The 16,659-nt window shown below is 35.4% G+C and overlaps 1 protein-coding gene across 2 annotated transcripts in view; it reads left to right on the top strand.

Annotated features, from left to right (window-relative positions):
• The window catches only part of LOC127093299 (protein MAIN-LIKE 2-like), a 98,564-nt gene extending 96,508 nt beyond the window's left edge, over positions 1 to 2,056 (top strand). For both annotated transcript variants that reach the window (XR_007792514.1, XM_051032209.1), the window contains exons 2-4: positions 311 to 474; positions 560 to 1,234; positions 1,331 to 2,056. Coding sequence is in view for 1 of the 2 variants with exons in the window: in XM_051032209.1 (XP_050888166.1) it covers positions 311 to 474; positions 560 to 853 (458 nt within the window). In the remaining variant the exon portion in view is untranslated. The remainder of the gene's footprint in view (positions 1 to 310; positions 475 to 559; positions 1,235 to 1,330) is intronic.
• Positions 2,057 to 16,659: the final 14,603 nt, after the last annotated feature.

Here is a 16,659-nt window from a genome sequence, read left to right as displayed (position 1 = left end):
ATTGTAAACCAGAACACTCAGAGTAAGTCTTCCGGTTCATGAAATGTATACCGGAACACTTCTCTAAAGAGTTCCGGTTTGTTGCCTTTAGGGGCACTAAACTGGAAGTCTTTTAGAAAGTCTTCCGGTTTGGATTGTTGTATACCGGAAGTCTTTCTTAAAGACTTCCGGTTTGGATGATGTATACCGGAACTCTTTAAGAAAGTGTTTCGGAAGTCATGTTGTTTTTTACTAACTGGAACCGGTACGTAATTTTTTTTTTTATTTTTTTTTTTAAAAATAATTATTTTTTTAAACTTTTTTTTTGCAGTGGTTCGAAGACGGGGTGCAGATGGTAGGATTCCAGTCCGCACGTTAGACCGGGGTGCATCTTCATCTGCAGTTGAGCCGACTGGATATCCAGGAGGGCCGTACGATACGTCTCTTTTGGTGAAGTACGAGCATCATGTTGCTCGACATTTATGGTTCGGTGAGGTAAGTAAACGGGCTATATTTGAAAATGAATAATAGTTGAATATTTTATATTTTGTCTTCTAATATGTGTTTTAATTGTTTTTAGGAAAGAGGTCCAAAGAAAGAGTTGAAGGTTGATGGACATGGACTGAAGTTGACTTCTAGGGTTCCATTGGCTCTTCCACCACAGATGGAGAGTTGGGTATCTAGATCCGGTTTATATTCACTGCAGAGAACCAGTCTGAACAAGATAGACACAAATCTTGTCTCTGCATTTGTGGAAAGATGGCATCTAGAGACATCTTCATTTCACATGTCGTTTGGTGAAATGAGCATTACTTTAGATGATCTCGCATGTCTACTTCACTTGCCCATCAGGGGTATCTTCTGGAGTCCTTAGGATGTGACTGAAGAGGTAGCTGTTGAACTTGTTGTTGACTACCTAGGAGTGTCACAGGGTCAGGCACAGTCACATGTTCGTAGCTGCAGGGGGTCGTATTACAAGTTGGAGTGGTTATACGATTTATTCGTACAGCATAGAGCTGCTTCCAACTGGGCATATGCGACTAGAGCATATCTATTGATGTTGGTGGGTTCCACCATATTTGCTGATAAGATCTTTACACTTGTAGAGGCACGATACCTCCTCCTATTTACGGACTTGGATGGATGTTTAGGATATAGTTGGGGAGCAGCTGCACTAGTTACCCTCTACAGATATCTTGGAGATGCGTCCATGTACAGTTGCAAATAGCTCGGTGGATATCCTACTCTTCTACAGGTATATAATTTAATTTTGTTCATTAAGTGTTGGATTCATTTTATAAAATATGTTAACTTAATTTGTTTTATTTATTATGTTTGTATTTTATAACAGTGTTGGATTCAGGAGTACTTTCCAACTGTTGGAAAAAGAGGGGAGAATTGGAAACCTGTTGATAACTGTGGTCTTCCCCGAGCGATGAGATGGTCGTATAGGCAGGGAGCCCTGAAGGTTGATGATTTACGACCTATTTTGGACGAGCTGAGACCTGTCGACGTCATATGGCGACCATTTGAGGATCATAGAGCATGGCATGTATTTGATGAGATATGTCTTTACAGGGGGGCTGTTTGAAGTGGGGTGAAACAGTTGTTCCATACTTGCCTGATAGATGTTTACGTCAGTTCGGGTATAGGCAGTATGTTCCACCCCCACCTCTGGATTGTATGATGGCGACGGATATTGATGTTGATTGGATCAGTTACCATCAGAGTGTTATCGCTGTGATCGGTTCATCTACCGTGGCCACCACTCCATCTGATGTAGAAGACGGTTATCTGGAGTGGTATTATCGTGTTTCCCATCCACGGTTGGTCCCTCCCCATCGTGACGCTCCTAGAGAGGTACCAGTTCCTATATATGACGTCGGACCATCTGATCCTGATTGGGCTCGTGTATCTACATTGATTCATCGCTATCTGAGACAGGTTAATGCCGAAGAGGAAGATCCACAGTTTTCTGGTTTATTTGAAGCTTTGCATATTTCTCGTTCACATTGATTTATGTATTAAGCTTTGAATATAATAGACATAATAATATAAAATTCATGTTTTGATTACATATTTATGTTTTGAGTACATAATCATGCTAATACAGGTGTAAGTAATTGCCAATGTTGCATACGTCCTGCAAATCCTAACATCCAAGTAGTTGCTATATGAGAACGAAATTTCTTCCAATCTAATGTGACCGGTGGCAATGGAAACCCCTCTTTCATGTTAACCTGATAAAGTAAAATAATTAAAAGATTAAGTCATATAACATAAAATATTAACTGAAATAATTAAAATATTTAGGCATATAAATACATACCTGAACCCAATGATTGTGGTTAACAAAACCAATGCAATAAATAGAGACATTTGGCGAATGTGAACTTGTCATCGGAAAGAAAGTCATGCACGGATTTCCTAAACAGACAAGTACAACATTATAGCGATTCGCTATCAAGTAACCCATATCTGGTAGACTCAACCATTTTTCAGGTGGCTGTGAACCAAAGGATTCTATCATCAAAGATTCTCTCACTTCTGACAACCGATTAGGAAATAACTTGTCATACAAAGTTGACCTATCCTTGTCTATTATTTCCAACCCCAACTCTCTGCGAACCATTGGCCAACCATCCTCACCATATCCATGCAATGATGCAATGACTCTAAGTCCACAATTACCATTTGATTCAACATTAACTACATCTTCAATGTATGACCTAATATGATTAGGAAACTGAAGAATGAATTGTGGTTGCTTCTTTGATAATTTGATCTTCTTCGAAGTCTGTGATGGTTGAGATTGCATTTGTGAAGATTGAGATGCCTTATCAACATACTCGTGATACGAAGGGTCCCTATAAACATCATATTCTGCTGGTTTTTTCCCTTTCTTCTTCACTCTTCCTTTGGTTTTTATTTTATCAGGTGGTGGACACAATGGAGTCATTGTTGGGTATGCTAGTTCACATACCATACTATTTAATGCCCTTTTCCCAATAACATCTAATGACCTAAATCGTCTCCACAACTCATCCATTACAGAAGTCATATCCACCTCTGATCCATCATCTTCACCTACCTCTAACTCAACTTCCATAGTTAGTTTCCTCCAATGAACATGAACATCATCAATGGGTATCGGTATACCACCTAGTCTGTATCTTCCTAACTCACAAGCACAAGGTAACCCATAAGATGTTCTAAGAGTACAACCACATATTTGCCTATTAGTTCCAACATAATCAACTCTCAATAACTCTTCAGCAATACGTCTCAAAGCAGCTCGAGATACGGAACCACGCAAATAACCATAAAAGGGACTTACATGCGCGTGCTCAACTTCGTAAAAACTCTTTTGAAAAGAAGCTCTAATGTTTCCCAGTTGTAACCTCAAGTTGTTATTCATGGCTTCCCAACATTTGACCATGTCACCTATACTGTTTCCTAACATCTGCTTTAACTTCCAATGAGCAGATTCAACCCTAAAAATATTGAAAATAACACATAAAAAATACATAGAAATAATATCAGATATAAAAATAACACATACAAAATTATAAGACGTACCGATTAGTCGTTGTGTTACCCAAATGTAGCACTCGATTAATCCATGCTCCAACAAATCTATGCCTATGTGGAGTCAACCATGTGTCTTTCACATAATTAATAAATCCACTATAATCAACACATGCTTGCTCAAGTTGATGCAACCGCTGACCATACTCAACCTCATCACTAGCCCAAACAACTTCCATCCATAATGTGTTTATCGTCTTTTGCAGGTCATTCACCACATGTTGTTTGCATTTGGCACCAACGTTTTTGTTAATGTGAAATCTACATAGCAAATTAATCGAGCTGGGAAACACAACTTCAATTGCTTTCATCAAAGCAAGATCTCTATCTGTCAAAATCACTTGTGGACACATGTCTTTCTTCACAAACAACTCTTTTAATTTCTCCAATACCCAACAAAAATTCTCTGTTTGCTCAGACTCCATATACGCAAATCCAACAGCAAAAGTCAACTCGGTTGATGTCATGCCAACAATTTCAAACAAAGGTTGTTTATATTTGTTTGTCTTGTAGGTGCTATCCATAACTAACACAATCGGAAAAATATTCAACAACTTAACTGAATCAGGATGTGCCCAAAATATCTCTCTCATCACTTCCGAGTCATCCTTTTTTCTACTCCAATAGACATAGCCTGCATCCTCAATAAGCTTAAACAGATGTTGTATCTCACTCCTAGGACCTCTTATCTCTTTTTGTATCACACTCTTATGCTTGTATACTTGCGTAATCCGAGTGACATTCTCAGGATATCGGTCTTGCAAGGAAAGCAATATGTGTCTAGGTGCTACATGTCTCTTTGCCAAATCAGCGACATGTTTCTTCTCATCTGTGGTCAACCTACCAATAAACGAATGACCTTCTAATCTATCAAGTAAACCATGATTATGTAACCCACGTTTTACATCAATCTTCCAACCAGATCCATCTTTCGCCGGAGTCGACCTGATTTTAAATGGGCATCCACATTTCTTGGACACACTTTGGATACCACTATCACTAATCTTGTGTTTCCCACCTTTATCACAACCAAATATTATTTTGTTACTTCTCCCTCTCTTCCCCGTTTCAGTATCTGAACGACTGATAATAACAGTTACTTTATTATCGATTCCAACCTCTTTAATCCGTTTGATAACCTCTTCTCGTGTACCAAATCTTTCCGTTGTCATAAACGCATCAGTAGTATCTACACATATTTGGGGAAGATTTTTCATTCCTGCAAAATAAAAAAAAATTAAAAAAAAAATTAAAATTAAAAAAAAAAAGCGAACCGGAACACTCTATGAAAGAGTTCCGGAACACATATAATACAAACCGGAACACTTCTCCAAAGAGTTCCGGTATGTATAAATTTGTTCACCGGAACTCTTTCAAGAAGTGTTCCGGTTTTGTAAATTTTTTCTGATTGAACCGGAACTCTTTCATGAAGTGTTTCGGTTCATTTATTTGTGTGTACCGGAAGTCATTCTTGAAGTCTTCCGGTTTAGGAAAAATACATACCGGAAGTCTTTTTGCAGGAGTTCCGGTGCGAGGGGTGTGAAAGTATAATTTCTGAAATTTTCAACTGAATGGTAAAAATGAAATGGTAAATTGGTTAAAATCAATTAATGGTAGAATGGGAATTTTTAAAATTTTGTAGGGGTATGAGGCTAATTGTAGGGGTACAAGGTAAAATTTTCTCCCTGCAGATTTTGGGAAGATGTTGTTGGATTCAAACCAGTTCTCCGGTTGGGCTGAACCAGGGTCTGTTTGCTTGGGCCTTTCATTTTTTTGTCCCACCATTCTCCTGTTACTGTGCGCCCCAACTAGGCTTAGGGTGTTAAAAAAAGGCATATCCTTTTGTGTACAGTTTCTTGTTCACTTTAGTATATTTGTTCTTTTTCTTTTCTTTTCAAATTTTATTTGATTTAAGTGAAGTCTTATCTATCAATTAAATTTGTTATTATTAAAACCTCGTATTTAATTATATAATTCTCACTATTTAATTAATTAATATTTTCTTTTATTACTTAACATAACTTAGATAATTATCCACTTTTTAGAGATTCGTATGAATTATTATTTTACGCTTGATTATTCATGTGTACAAATTATTGGTTTCATATGTGTGGTGTGTTACAATCACGACAAATCATTTCAAATTTCATCACTTCAAAACCATTTCAACCAATTTCAAAAGAAAAATCATAATTCTCGATTCAATGTCGAACCCATCTTCCACACCTTTGTAAGTCGATTGATTTTAGCATCGCCATCAACCTCACATAGCTTACTCTTGGACTTTCTTACAATGAGGCCTATTCGGTTATCAATTAATCGAGTAGATGATAGATACACTAATTATAATTTAATTCATCAACAAACACCAATTTAAAACCTCGATCCCACATCGAGTATTTTCATCCAAACTCAATTAAAATACTTAATCACAATTAAATACCATTTCATTTGGAAATGTAAAGGGGGATGGTTTTGAGTTTTCAACTCCTCTCCTCGACTATTTGAATACGAGTTCTCTTACTCGGCTAGTCAAATAATCGTCATTTCTAACTCGCCCAAACTTAACCTAATCAAATTATGTTCATAATAATGAAATGAAAAGGGAGATGACTTTGAGCCTTCAACTTCTCTCCTCAGTTGTTTGAATACGAGTTCTCTTACTCGGTTAGTTAGACAATTGTAATTTCTTTGCAAACTTCTAACTCAATTAAATCAAATCATTCTCACAATAAACTATACGAAAAGGGAGATGGTCTTGAGTCTTCGATTCCTCTCCCCAAATGCTTGGATATGAGTTGTCTTACTCAGCCATTCGAGTACTTGTCGTTTATCTAAAATACATCAACCATACATAAACCGATTTTCATAATCACTAAGATGAAAAAGAAACTGGTCTAAAGTCTTCTATTCCCTTTCCCGACTATTAGGATACGAGTTGTCTTACTCGACTATCCGAGTAATCGTCATCCAATAAAAACGCCTCAACCCATCAAATATATTCTCTTTCTCGCCCCCGTGCGATCGAAACCAATCCAAGAAAACATCAAAGATATTAACTCAACTTGTCACCCTCGTGTGATCAAAACTCTTTTCAGAAAGGACACTGTTTAATCCTTTCTAATGCACACAACAAATTAGTGCTTAAGCCTCCGCCGAGAGTAGACAAGTCAACGTTTAGCCTTTAGAACGCAATCTAAACAGTTGTTCGCTAAAAGACACCAACCAACCGTAGTTCCCCGAACTACAAATGCTCAGATTTCCTTATTGCATCATAAGGATACGTAGGCAGGAGATTGTTGTATCTTCACGAGCACACTAATAAAAAAACCTCTCCTTTCCCCCTTCTGAGGTTCCCATCCATCTCTTTTCAATATTTCAAATTACTCGAAGAAAGCAACTAACATTCAACTAACATTGAAATAGCAAATTGGAATAAAAGGTTCCCGTTGAGTACAATGGACGTGAGGGGTGCTAATACCTTCCCCTTGCGTAATCGACTCCCGAACCCGAATATGGTTGCGACGACTATTATTCTATTTTCTAAAGGTTTTATTGATATTTTCCTATTCCTTCACTAGAATGAATAAAGGTCGGTGGCGACTCTGTTCGAACTAACATTTTTTCACGTCCATCGCGAGGGATCGCATTTTCCGAGGTGCGACACCTGTACCTGACTCTAACCCACTTAGGTTATCTTTCATCGTATGGGATTCTAACTCACTTAGGTGTCCACCTTTCCCACATGTCCGCCATGGTTGGGACTCAAACCCAATTGAGGCATGAATTATTGGTGCCACATCCCCACTTACTGCTTTACCTAAGCCATTGAAGTGGTATGTACACAATCACGTCCAAATACGTGATTTATTCTCATAAACTCGTGATTGCTCTCATCAATCACCAGGTGATCCTTTTCACCAACTATCATGATATCATATTAAGTCTCATGGCATCATAACATGATCTAGTCATTATATATAACCACACATGTTCCATACAAATCATATTCATTCATTCATTCATGTGACTACTTGTCCATTGTACACACCACGACACAATCACGTCCAAGCATAGCCATCTAAGTCATTTTCATAACCTAAGTTATCTTTGTAGTTCAGTCACCTAGTTATGCTCCTAGGTTTTCTCACTCATTATCAAAGGCATTTAATCATGTTATTACACAACCAGGCAAAAACAATTCACAATATAAAGCATGCATCATGATATAATTCATAATGTACATAATAGTTTATCCTCGCTATCTTATCAATCATTTACAAAAAAAAATCATGTTTTTACTTCACCATATAATACATCATTGAAATAGCTTTCCAACGCATCCGTCTATGCGTTAAACGGAGTTACGAAACTCAAATTATTTTACATCTAACTTAATTCAAGAATTAGGTTAACATTATTCATTGCACAAGTATTCAACATAAAAGCCTTAGCCTAGTGGTAAGGAATACACCATGACAAGGAAGTCCTAGGTTTGACCCCACTTATGCCAAATTCCATTTTTTTCAAAGAATTAAGTATATAGGTTGACCTATGAAAGCAATGTGTTGAACTATAAAGATCTTAGGTCGACCTATAAGAGGCGACCTGAAGAACATAGGTTACATGGTTCAATATTGAGGTGTGGGTATTGACCTATACTGAAGAAAAACCTCCATAGGTCAACCTAAATAAGTTATGTGTCAACCTATACTGAAGAAAAACGGTTATAGGTCGACCTAAACCCGTATGTGTCGACCAATGTTGAATGTTTTCACCTAAAACTTCAATTTTTCTAACATGTATAACTTTTCTTCCATTCCAACCATACCCAAACACTTCTAACAGCAACAACTCATAGAGTTCAAGATGCACATGATTTGATCCACATAACACACCATTATGCATCACTCTAATAACAACATCATCAAATCATATGGAAGTACATCAAACACATAGAATCCATACAACAACAACATAGAATCAACACAATAATAACATATGAGCAAGAACAACATAAACTTCATCATGTCATGAACATATAACAACAACAACATAAAATCCTAACTTTTCCAACATGAATTTCTTCCCCCAATTGCTATCTAAGAACTCACCTTACCATGAAGAATATAATGAAGTTTGGTGAAGGAAATGGAGAATGATGATGAATATGAGATGATCATCCATGACTGTTCTTCTTTTCCTCCCAAGCCCTTCTCTTCCTCTTCCTTCTTCCATCACATTTTCTTCTTCTTTTTCTTTCTTTATGATATCTCCAATGATATTCTCTTACTACTTACTAATTAACCAGATATTATTTACCAAATGTCCCCTATTGTACTTATTAATAATTGTTTTTTCTTTTAATAATAATTGAGCTCTTTAGAGTCCGCAAGTTACTCTATTGGTCTTAACTAACAATAGTGCGAGCATTTAAATGTATATGTGATACTACAGGTTCAATGGTAAATTTGGTGGATAGTAGTTATTTCAAAAATATATATTATTTACCAAAATAATACTTTATGATTTTTTTTGAAATAACAATAACAAAAAAAACTTATATATTAAATGAGAATTTTGTATTAGTAACATAGCACTTAGAACAATGACCATCAAACAAATTTAAACAACATGCATTTAGAACCATGATCATTCAAACTTGCTTCATTATAGTAATCAACAACATTATCATTTGATATTTTATTCAAACACTAGAAAATATTTATCATAACTAAACAAGTAACATAACAAATCCAAAATATCATCAAACATCAACTCCACACTAAATCTAAAATTTAAGAAGAAGAAATATTTAGAATATATGTAATTATAGTCTTTAATCTTATAAGATATGTTTAAAAAAATGATTATTTTTTTTGTAAATTAAGCTATTCATTTTTCTTAAAAATAAACAAAATATTATTAAATTTTATAATTTTACATTATATCAAGTTTTTTAAACTTAAATGTTTCTTAGTCATTTAAAAAAATATTTTTTGAAATGATTTTTAATAATTTAATTTATATTGTCATGTACATGTAACTCCTTGAGATCATCAACACATTAAAGAGCATAAATTTTTTTAATTCTTTTTTAATGCATATATATATATATATATATATATAATATATATATATATATATATATTAATATATAATATATATAATATATATATATTATATATATATTATATATATATATATATATATATATATATATATATATATATATATAATATATTATATAATATATATATATATATATATATATATATATATATATATATAAAATACATTAAAGAGCATATATATATATATATATATATTATATATTAAAATGTTATTATTTCAGATTTTATTTCATTAATTCTTTTGATAAAATAAAAAAAAAAGTTTTATTTTTTTTGTACTAGACAAAAAGTATTTTAAAAAAATAAAAAAGTGACAAAAAAATATAGAAATAAATGAAAGGGTAAAAAAAATTGAAGAATAATTTGGAAATTATTATAATTTATAATATCCACCTATTATATAAAAATGATGAAGTTGCAAGAAAATAATGTGAGATCGATCATTGATGAATAATCAACCTACCAATTGATAATAAATTAATAGTAATTGATGATTCATTGTTATTTCCTTTGTTCCGTAATGAGTGACGTAGTTGACAATTTGACACATATTTGTAGCACCTCAAATTTGCACCCTACCATTGTGTACATTCATTTCATATTAGGTCATAGCATTAACAATGTCCACTGCATAACATTGCATTGTCCATTTGCCCAAGTGCAAGCTCAGCTGACCAATCAGGACAAACTGATCAGGAGAATCAGTCAATCAAGCAAGCAAGTGCCATTTTCATTGAGACAAAGCCCTAGGGTTGATTTTTCAAGCTCATATGGTCCAAGGATCATTTTGAAGTGGTTTGGCCAAAGATTGGATGCTCAGAAGTCACCAGTCATTGTTCAGTCAACCAAAAGTCAATAAAAGTCAACTTTGGTCAACTGTACATTTAATCAGTGATTTGATGATTGGAATTGGTTGAATATGTCTCATTCATGTCTATATAAACTTCATTTGGCATTTCAAAGACCAAGGTTGAAGGAATTGAGCTCAGGCAGACAGTTTCCCAAAATGGCAAGTGGACCTGTAATCTCAGCTGCCCAAAATGGAAAGTTTTTCCCCTCAAAATAACTTCATCATACAAGCTTCAAATGGAATTTTGTCCAACATGAAAGTTGAAGATCTTGTTCTCACTATTCCAAAAAGTCCAAGAACTTGAAAATCCAATGTGTGGTTTGCAAAATATGGCTCAGTGAATTTCAGAAAAGACCCGTAATCAGGAGGGCATAACTACCACATGGTTTATCCAAAATGCAAGTTCTTTATATGCACAAACTCCATTTAATGTGTACTTCAAGGGTGCATAATTGGATTTCTTGGAAAAGGCTCAATGCAAAAGCTCATTTTTGAAGTGAATTAATTAGAGGGAGGGGCAAAATCGTCCAAATTTGGAAATATGGGGAATTTGAAAATAGGGCTTATACCAACAGCTTCCAAATGCTATTTTCGACTTGTTTCAAGTATCAATTTGCTGCTGTCATGCTTCTAAATTAAAAAGAGTTAAAAGTCCAAAATGCACATAAGCTTAATTAGGAGAAAAGCTCATTTTTCATTAATCTTGATTAAGGAATGGATTAAGAGTCCATATATATTGTTAATCTCTAACAGTATTGAAGAGGTTAATCACTCTCTCACAATCACAATCACAAACTTCTTCATAATAACTTTTTCACAATAACAGAAAATCAAAGAATTCTCTTCTCTTTTCTCCTCTTGCTCTAACACTTTTTTTGCTGAAATTTGATCAAGATCTATCAAACTTTGGTGCGTTTTTGCTGTGAATTCACAATCTGCAGGTAACCACCATCTTCTGTTGATCAAGATTGGAAGGAAACGGTGACCGATTCGTGCCGCCGCCAACACCTGCTCTATCCCATAACAGTTGACGAAAGCGAGTAATTTGAAGGTGTTGGAGCTCAACAAACCGTTCCATTCGCCTGCTGCACTAATTTTCTACATCTGTATCGCATTTTTTGAGCTGGAAATCGCAACGACATCGCAACTGTCATCAAGAAAGGTTGGATTTCGACCATCGCCTTTCGTCAAATTGAGTTAGGAATATTATAGAGTATGTATCATAGATCATGTAGAAGCTTTTGGATTGTAATTTCGTCGCGATTTGAGTGAGTTATGGTCGATCGAAGCTTGTACGCCATTAGTTGTTTTGCTCGATTTGTTGAACATAGTAACTTCTGGACATTTTCACTTATAGATTCATACTCGCGATCACGAACCGGTTCGATCGGTATATTATTCATGCGTTTCCGTTACCGTTTGCTCGTAACCGAATTCGCCGGTGATGAACACACCGGCGGCGCGAGGAAGAAGATGATTCTGGAAAATTTCTCCAGTTTGATTCATTATGTTCCACGCTGCGTTTTGGCTTCTGTATCCGTTATTACATTATTGCCCCAAATTAATTAATTAAATCATACAATAACACCTAAATAATATTTCAATAAATATTTAACAACTTAAAAAAATCCATAAAAAATTCAATAATAATCCAAATAAATCAGAGTTTTTTTGTTAATCTTTATTTTTTTCTCTACTTTTTTATAAAAATCAAAAATAAAATGTTGCTTGAAAAAAATATAAATTGACCTAGAGATATCTTTAATGTATGCTATTTCCACATGATTTACCATTTTAATTATAGAATCAACATGCTTAACCCAAATTAATTGAAATTTTAGATAATAATTCCTAACTCATCCCTGGAATTTTTGACATAGGTTTCATAATTTTTGGGCCTATGGTTTTTTAGATATGGATTATTGAATTTGAGTGTGTATATGTGTGACACTATTCGACATGCTGAGCTTCCCTAATTTTTCGCCATGCTTCCCATTGGCCAATGGCCTTAATTTTTTGCAGGTAGCACCATTAACATGTTAGCATTCACTGTGAATTTTTTGTGGATTTTTACAATCCATTTCCAAATTGATTAGGATTTTTATCTTCTGCCTATCATTTTTTGGACCTTGTTGGTGACACCTTTGTATATATGTTGCCATATCCACATACCTTATCCAATGACCATGAAAATTGATAGGGTAGTTCTTGACATGTATAACTATCATTTAGTTTTGGTCCCATCCATTTCCCATTTACCATCACTGTTTACCACTTAATTGAAGTTAGTGTACATTTTGTAGCTTCATTTGATTGTGTTTTTGCATGCTTTGTCATGTTGAATTAATTCCCATAGTTCCACTAGTCCAAATGGCTTAAAATTTGACATGTAGCTTGTTGAATGTCCTCTGTTTAGGATATAATTTTTGTGGAATTTACTGTGTTGTTTTGATTTTTTTTTTGATGTGATCTCGCTGGTTGTTTATATGTGGTTTAACATTGATTCCTTTGCCTTACATGTTGCATAAATTGAAATGTGTACATAGTTTGGATATGGGACCAAGTGGGATCCCTTTGTAATTGAAATAGCTTGACTTTGATCATGAATTGGTTGCTGTTTTAACATTTTTCCATCTTTTTGACCCTAGGCTAGTCCTAGTGGTCATGTTACTTACATTTGAAGTTGATTGTGCCTTTTCAGGTTAAGAAGTTAAGGCTTAAGGATATTGTTTCACATTTGGGATATTTTGCTTGATACTTGTAAACTAATGTGGCGGTTTTGTAGGATGTTGGTCCACATGGACTTGTGCTATGCACATCATTGGGATTGTTAATTGGTCATTATATTGTTGTCTGATTATGAATGGGACGCTGATTCTGTTTGACTGTTTCCAGGTACCCCTAGTTGCTCAGTTCTCTTAAGAACTTGCATTGCTTTGCTTATAAGCAACTTGCATTGAGGTATAACTTCCTAACTTCATGTAGTCTGGAGACCCGGTCTGTTATTTGACCGGGCAAACTGTCTGAAGTCCTCCTTAAGAGGCAATGCTTGTGTATGTTTATATTTGTCCCAAGCAGGAAAAGTCCTCATTTGAGGCAATTGGTGGAAGGTAGGGATAAGCAATCTATCCCCCACTATTCTGTGAGTCTTCTCCTTGCTCCCATTACATGGTTGTAGCATTGAGATCCAAGCCCAAGATCTTGTACATTGTACAGTCGAGTCTATGTCCTGAGCGTAGAAGGGTCCCCCATTCTGGACCCACGCTCCCTTGTCTGATGCTCTCTCTGACTTGAGATAGAAGCAATGAGGCACACCCCTCATCACCTTTCATCTAGATTCACCTTAGCCCTTCAATGGCAAGGTTAAGAGCTAACCTGACCCCGATACAGAGGCTTGTTTGTTGAGGTTGATATGACCCCTCGACTAAAGCCTAGCCTTGATGTTTGAGCCCCTTGTTGGTGTGTTTATTTCATGCTGTATATGTTTGTGTGGTGTGATTGTATCCCCTAGGTTTGCTAGACTCCGCGTAGTCTCATTTGCATGTCAATTAAGGTAGCACGGTTCCTTCGTATAGGACTTCCTTTCTTGCTTGAGCTTTCCTAAAACACAAACAAACATTATCCCCTCTTAAGGATACGTCAACTCCTTCTACTACAGGTGAGTGAGTCTCCAAAGGTCGAGCATCCGGTAGATTGTGTAGTGACGTTGCCCACTTAAAAAACACAAACCAACAGGAATAGTTTAGCCGAACTACGGCAACTCTGATTCTCATGTCCAGATGAGATACGTAGGCACGAGATGCGATGTCTTGTCGAGTTTGACTAACAACTAACACTAATGCTTTTCTCTCGCCCTCGTTGCGATTGAGACCTTCCCCTTCTCTTGCCCTAGTTGCAATCGAGACCTTTCTTCTGCCTGTGTCTTCGTTTTGTGTTGTTGTGTGCTTGGAAGCTGATGTAAGTCCATCGAGTGGCGTTCGGGTTCCAGTGTGTGTTTTGGTTCGGATGCTGATGTAAGTCCAGTGATTGGCATTCAGGCTCCACGTTTGCCTTCTTGTGCGTGTTTCGGTTCGGATGCTGATGTAAGCCCAGTGATTGGCATTCAGGCTCCATGTTTGCCTTTGCCTGTGTTTGTTTGTGTGCGTGTTAGCCGAGCTACGGATGCTCTGATTCTCCTTCGTCCAAAGGAGATACGTATGCATAGGATGCGACATCCTAGCGAGCATGTGTCGTTTCCCCAGTCCGAACTACTTTGACTCTGATGTCTATGCCTGATAGACTAAGTAGGCCCAGGATACGATGTCCTGCCGAGTCAGTCTTGTCTGTTTTCTTGTGTCTCTTTCAGCCTGTGTAGATGTGTGTTTTGAGCAGTGTTTTAGCAACCATTTTCCTTCCTATCGTGCGCGGATCCCGTCGAGTACGACGGATGCGTAGGGGTGCTAATACCTTCCCTTCGCATAACCGACTCCCGATCCCATTCTCTTTGGTCGCGAGACCATGTCTTTTCCAGGTTTACTTCGAGCGTTTCCTTTCCCTCTTTTGGGATAAATAACGCACGGTGGCGGCTCTGTTGTTCTTGTTTTCCCGCCGGTTTTTCGCGTAATGCGACAATATTAACAAAAATAAATAAAATAAAAGAGAGAAAATAATATTTAAGATTCTCACAAAATAGACCTACAAATTTAGTGTTACATTATTCATTCCTTCATTTTCAATCAACTCTTTCAATTAACAGTAGATTAAGAATTGTTAAACTCTTTCAATTAACAAAAGATTTCAATTAACAGGAGATTAAGAATGGTTAAACTCTTTCAATTAACAAAAGATTAAGAATGGTTAAACTCGGCCCGCTGGGCATGCCCGTTTTGCCCACACTTTTTTGCGGGGCGGGCCAAGGATTTAGGCCCTCACCCTCAAATGTGTCCGCCCCGCCCCGCCCCATTTTTTTCGCGGGCTTTTGCGGGCATGTGTATTTACATAACTTTCTGCATTTTTAGACTTAAATAGTGCAGTGTCCACGGGCTTTCCCCCGCCCCCGCCCTCACTTTTTTGCGGGGCGGGTCTAAGTTTTAGGCCCACATCCTCAACTATAACCGTTCCGCTCCGCCCTGTTTTTTTGCGGACTTTTGTGGGGCGGGTCTAAATGGGACGAACATGCCCGTTTGCCACCCCTAAATATATTATTACAATGTTGAGTATTCCTTATTAATGGGTTAACATTTTTTTTTATTTTTAATTTCTTTTATTTTATTTTATGAATTAAATAAATATTTTTAATAATACAATAATAATTTTTGTAATAAAAAGTTAATTCAAAAAGTATTTTGAATTTTTATATTAAAAAAACATAAATAAAATTTTTATGTCTTATTTTCATTCGGGGGCTAAACTCTTTTTCATATTGAATAAAAATATTTAGGTATAATTATTATTTCTTCAAGTAGGTTTTAGATAAAATTGATATGTTTGATTGATTATATTGATTGAGATGAAAGTAATTGTTTTAGTAAAAATATTATAGGTAGTATATTTGATTATTTTGCCTCATAATAAATACATTGGTTTCATTAACAACATTTAAAATTCTCTTAAATTGACCTATAAATTAAGTGTTATATTATTCATTCATTCATTATCAATTAACTCACAAATTTACAAGTTACAAGATTAAGAATGGGAAACACTTTCAATAAAAAAAATTAAAAATGGTTAAACTCTTTCCATCAAGGAACAATACACGGTTAAATATTGAGTATTGTTACTCTTAAATTATTATCAATTACTATTACAATGTTTACTCTTAAATCACTGTTACAATGGTGAGTATCGTTACTCTTGAATTATTATCAATTACTATTACAATGTTTACTCTTAAATCATTATCAATTACTGACACAAATAATATCCTATTACTATTGTTTCAAACTGATGCAGTTATATCTACAGTTTTATTATAATTGATGAGTGTTTATTAACTTTCATATTGTGTCCTATTGTGAAAATATATATGAATAAATAAATTCATGATATTAATACAAAATGCTAATTTGATTTGTATGTTTTTTATTATTATTGTCTTTTTTAAAGTTGGGTTAATATGAAATTTTT

The sequence above is a fragment of the Lathyrus oleraceus genome, chromosome 6 (genome assembly GCF_024323335.1).
Source record: "Lathyrus oleraceus cultivar Zhongwan6 chromosome 6, CAAS_Psat_ZW6_1.0, whole genome shotgun sequence".
Taxonomy (NCBI): domain Eukaryota; kingdom Viridiplantae; phylum Streptophyta; class Magnoliopsida; order Fabales; family Fabaceae; genus Lathyrus; species Lathyrus oleraceus.
The sequence above is the reverse complement of the archived record's forward strand: the minus strand, read 5'-3'. Positions and strand labels throughout refer to the sequence as shown.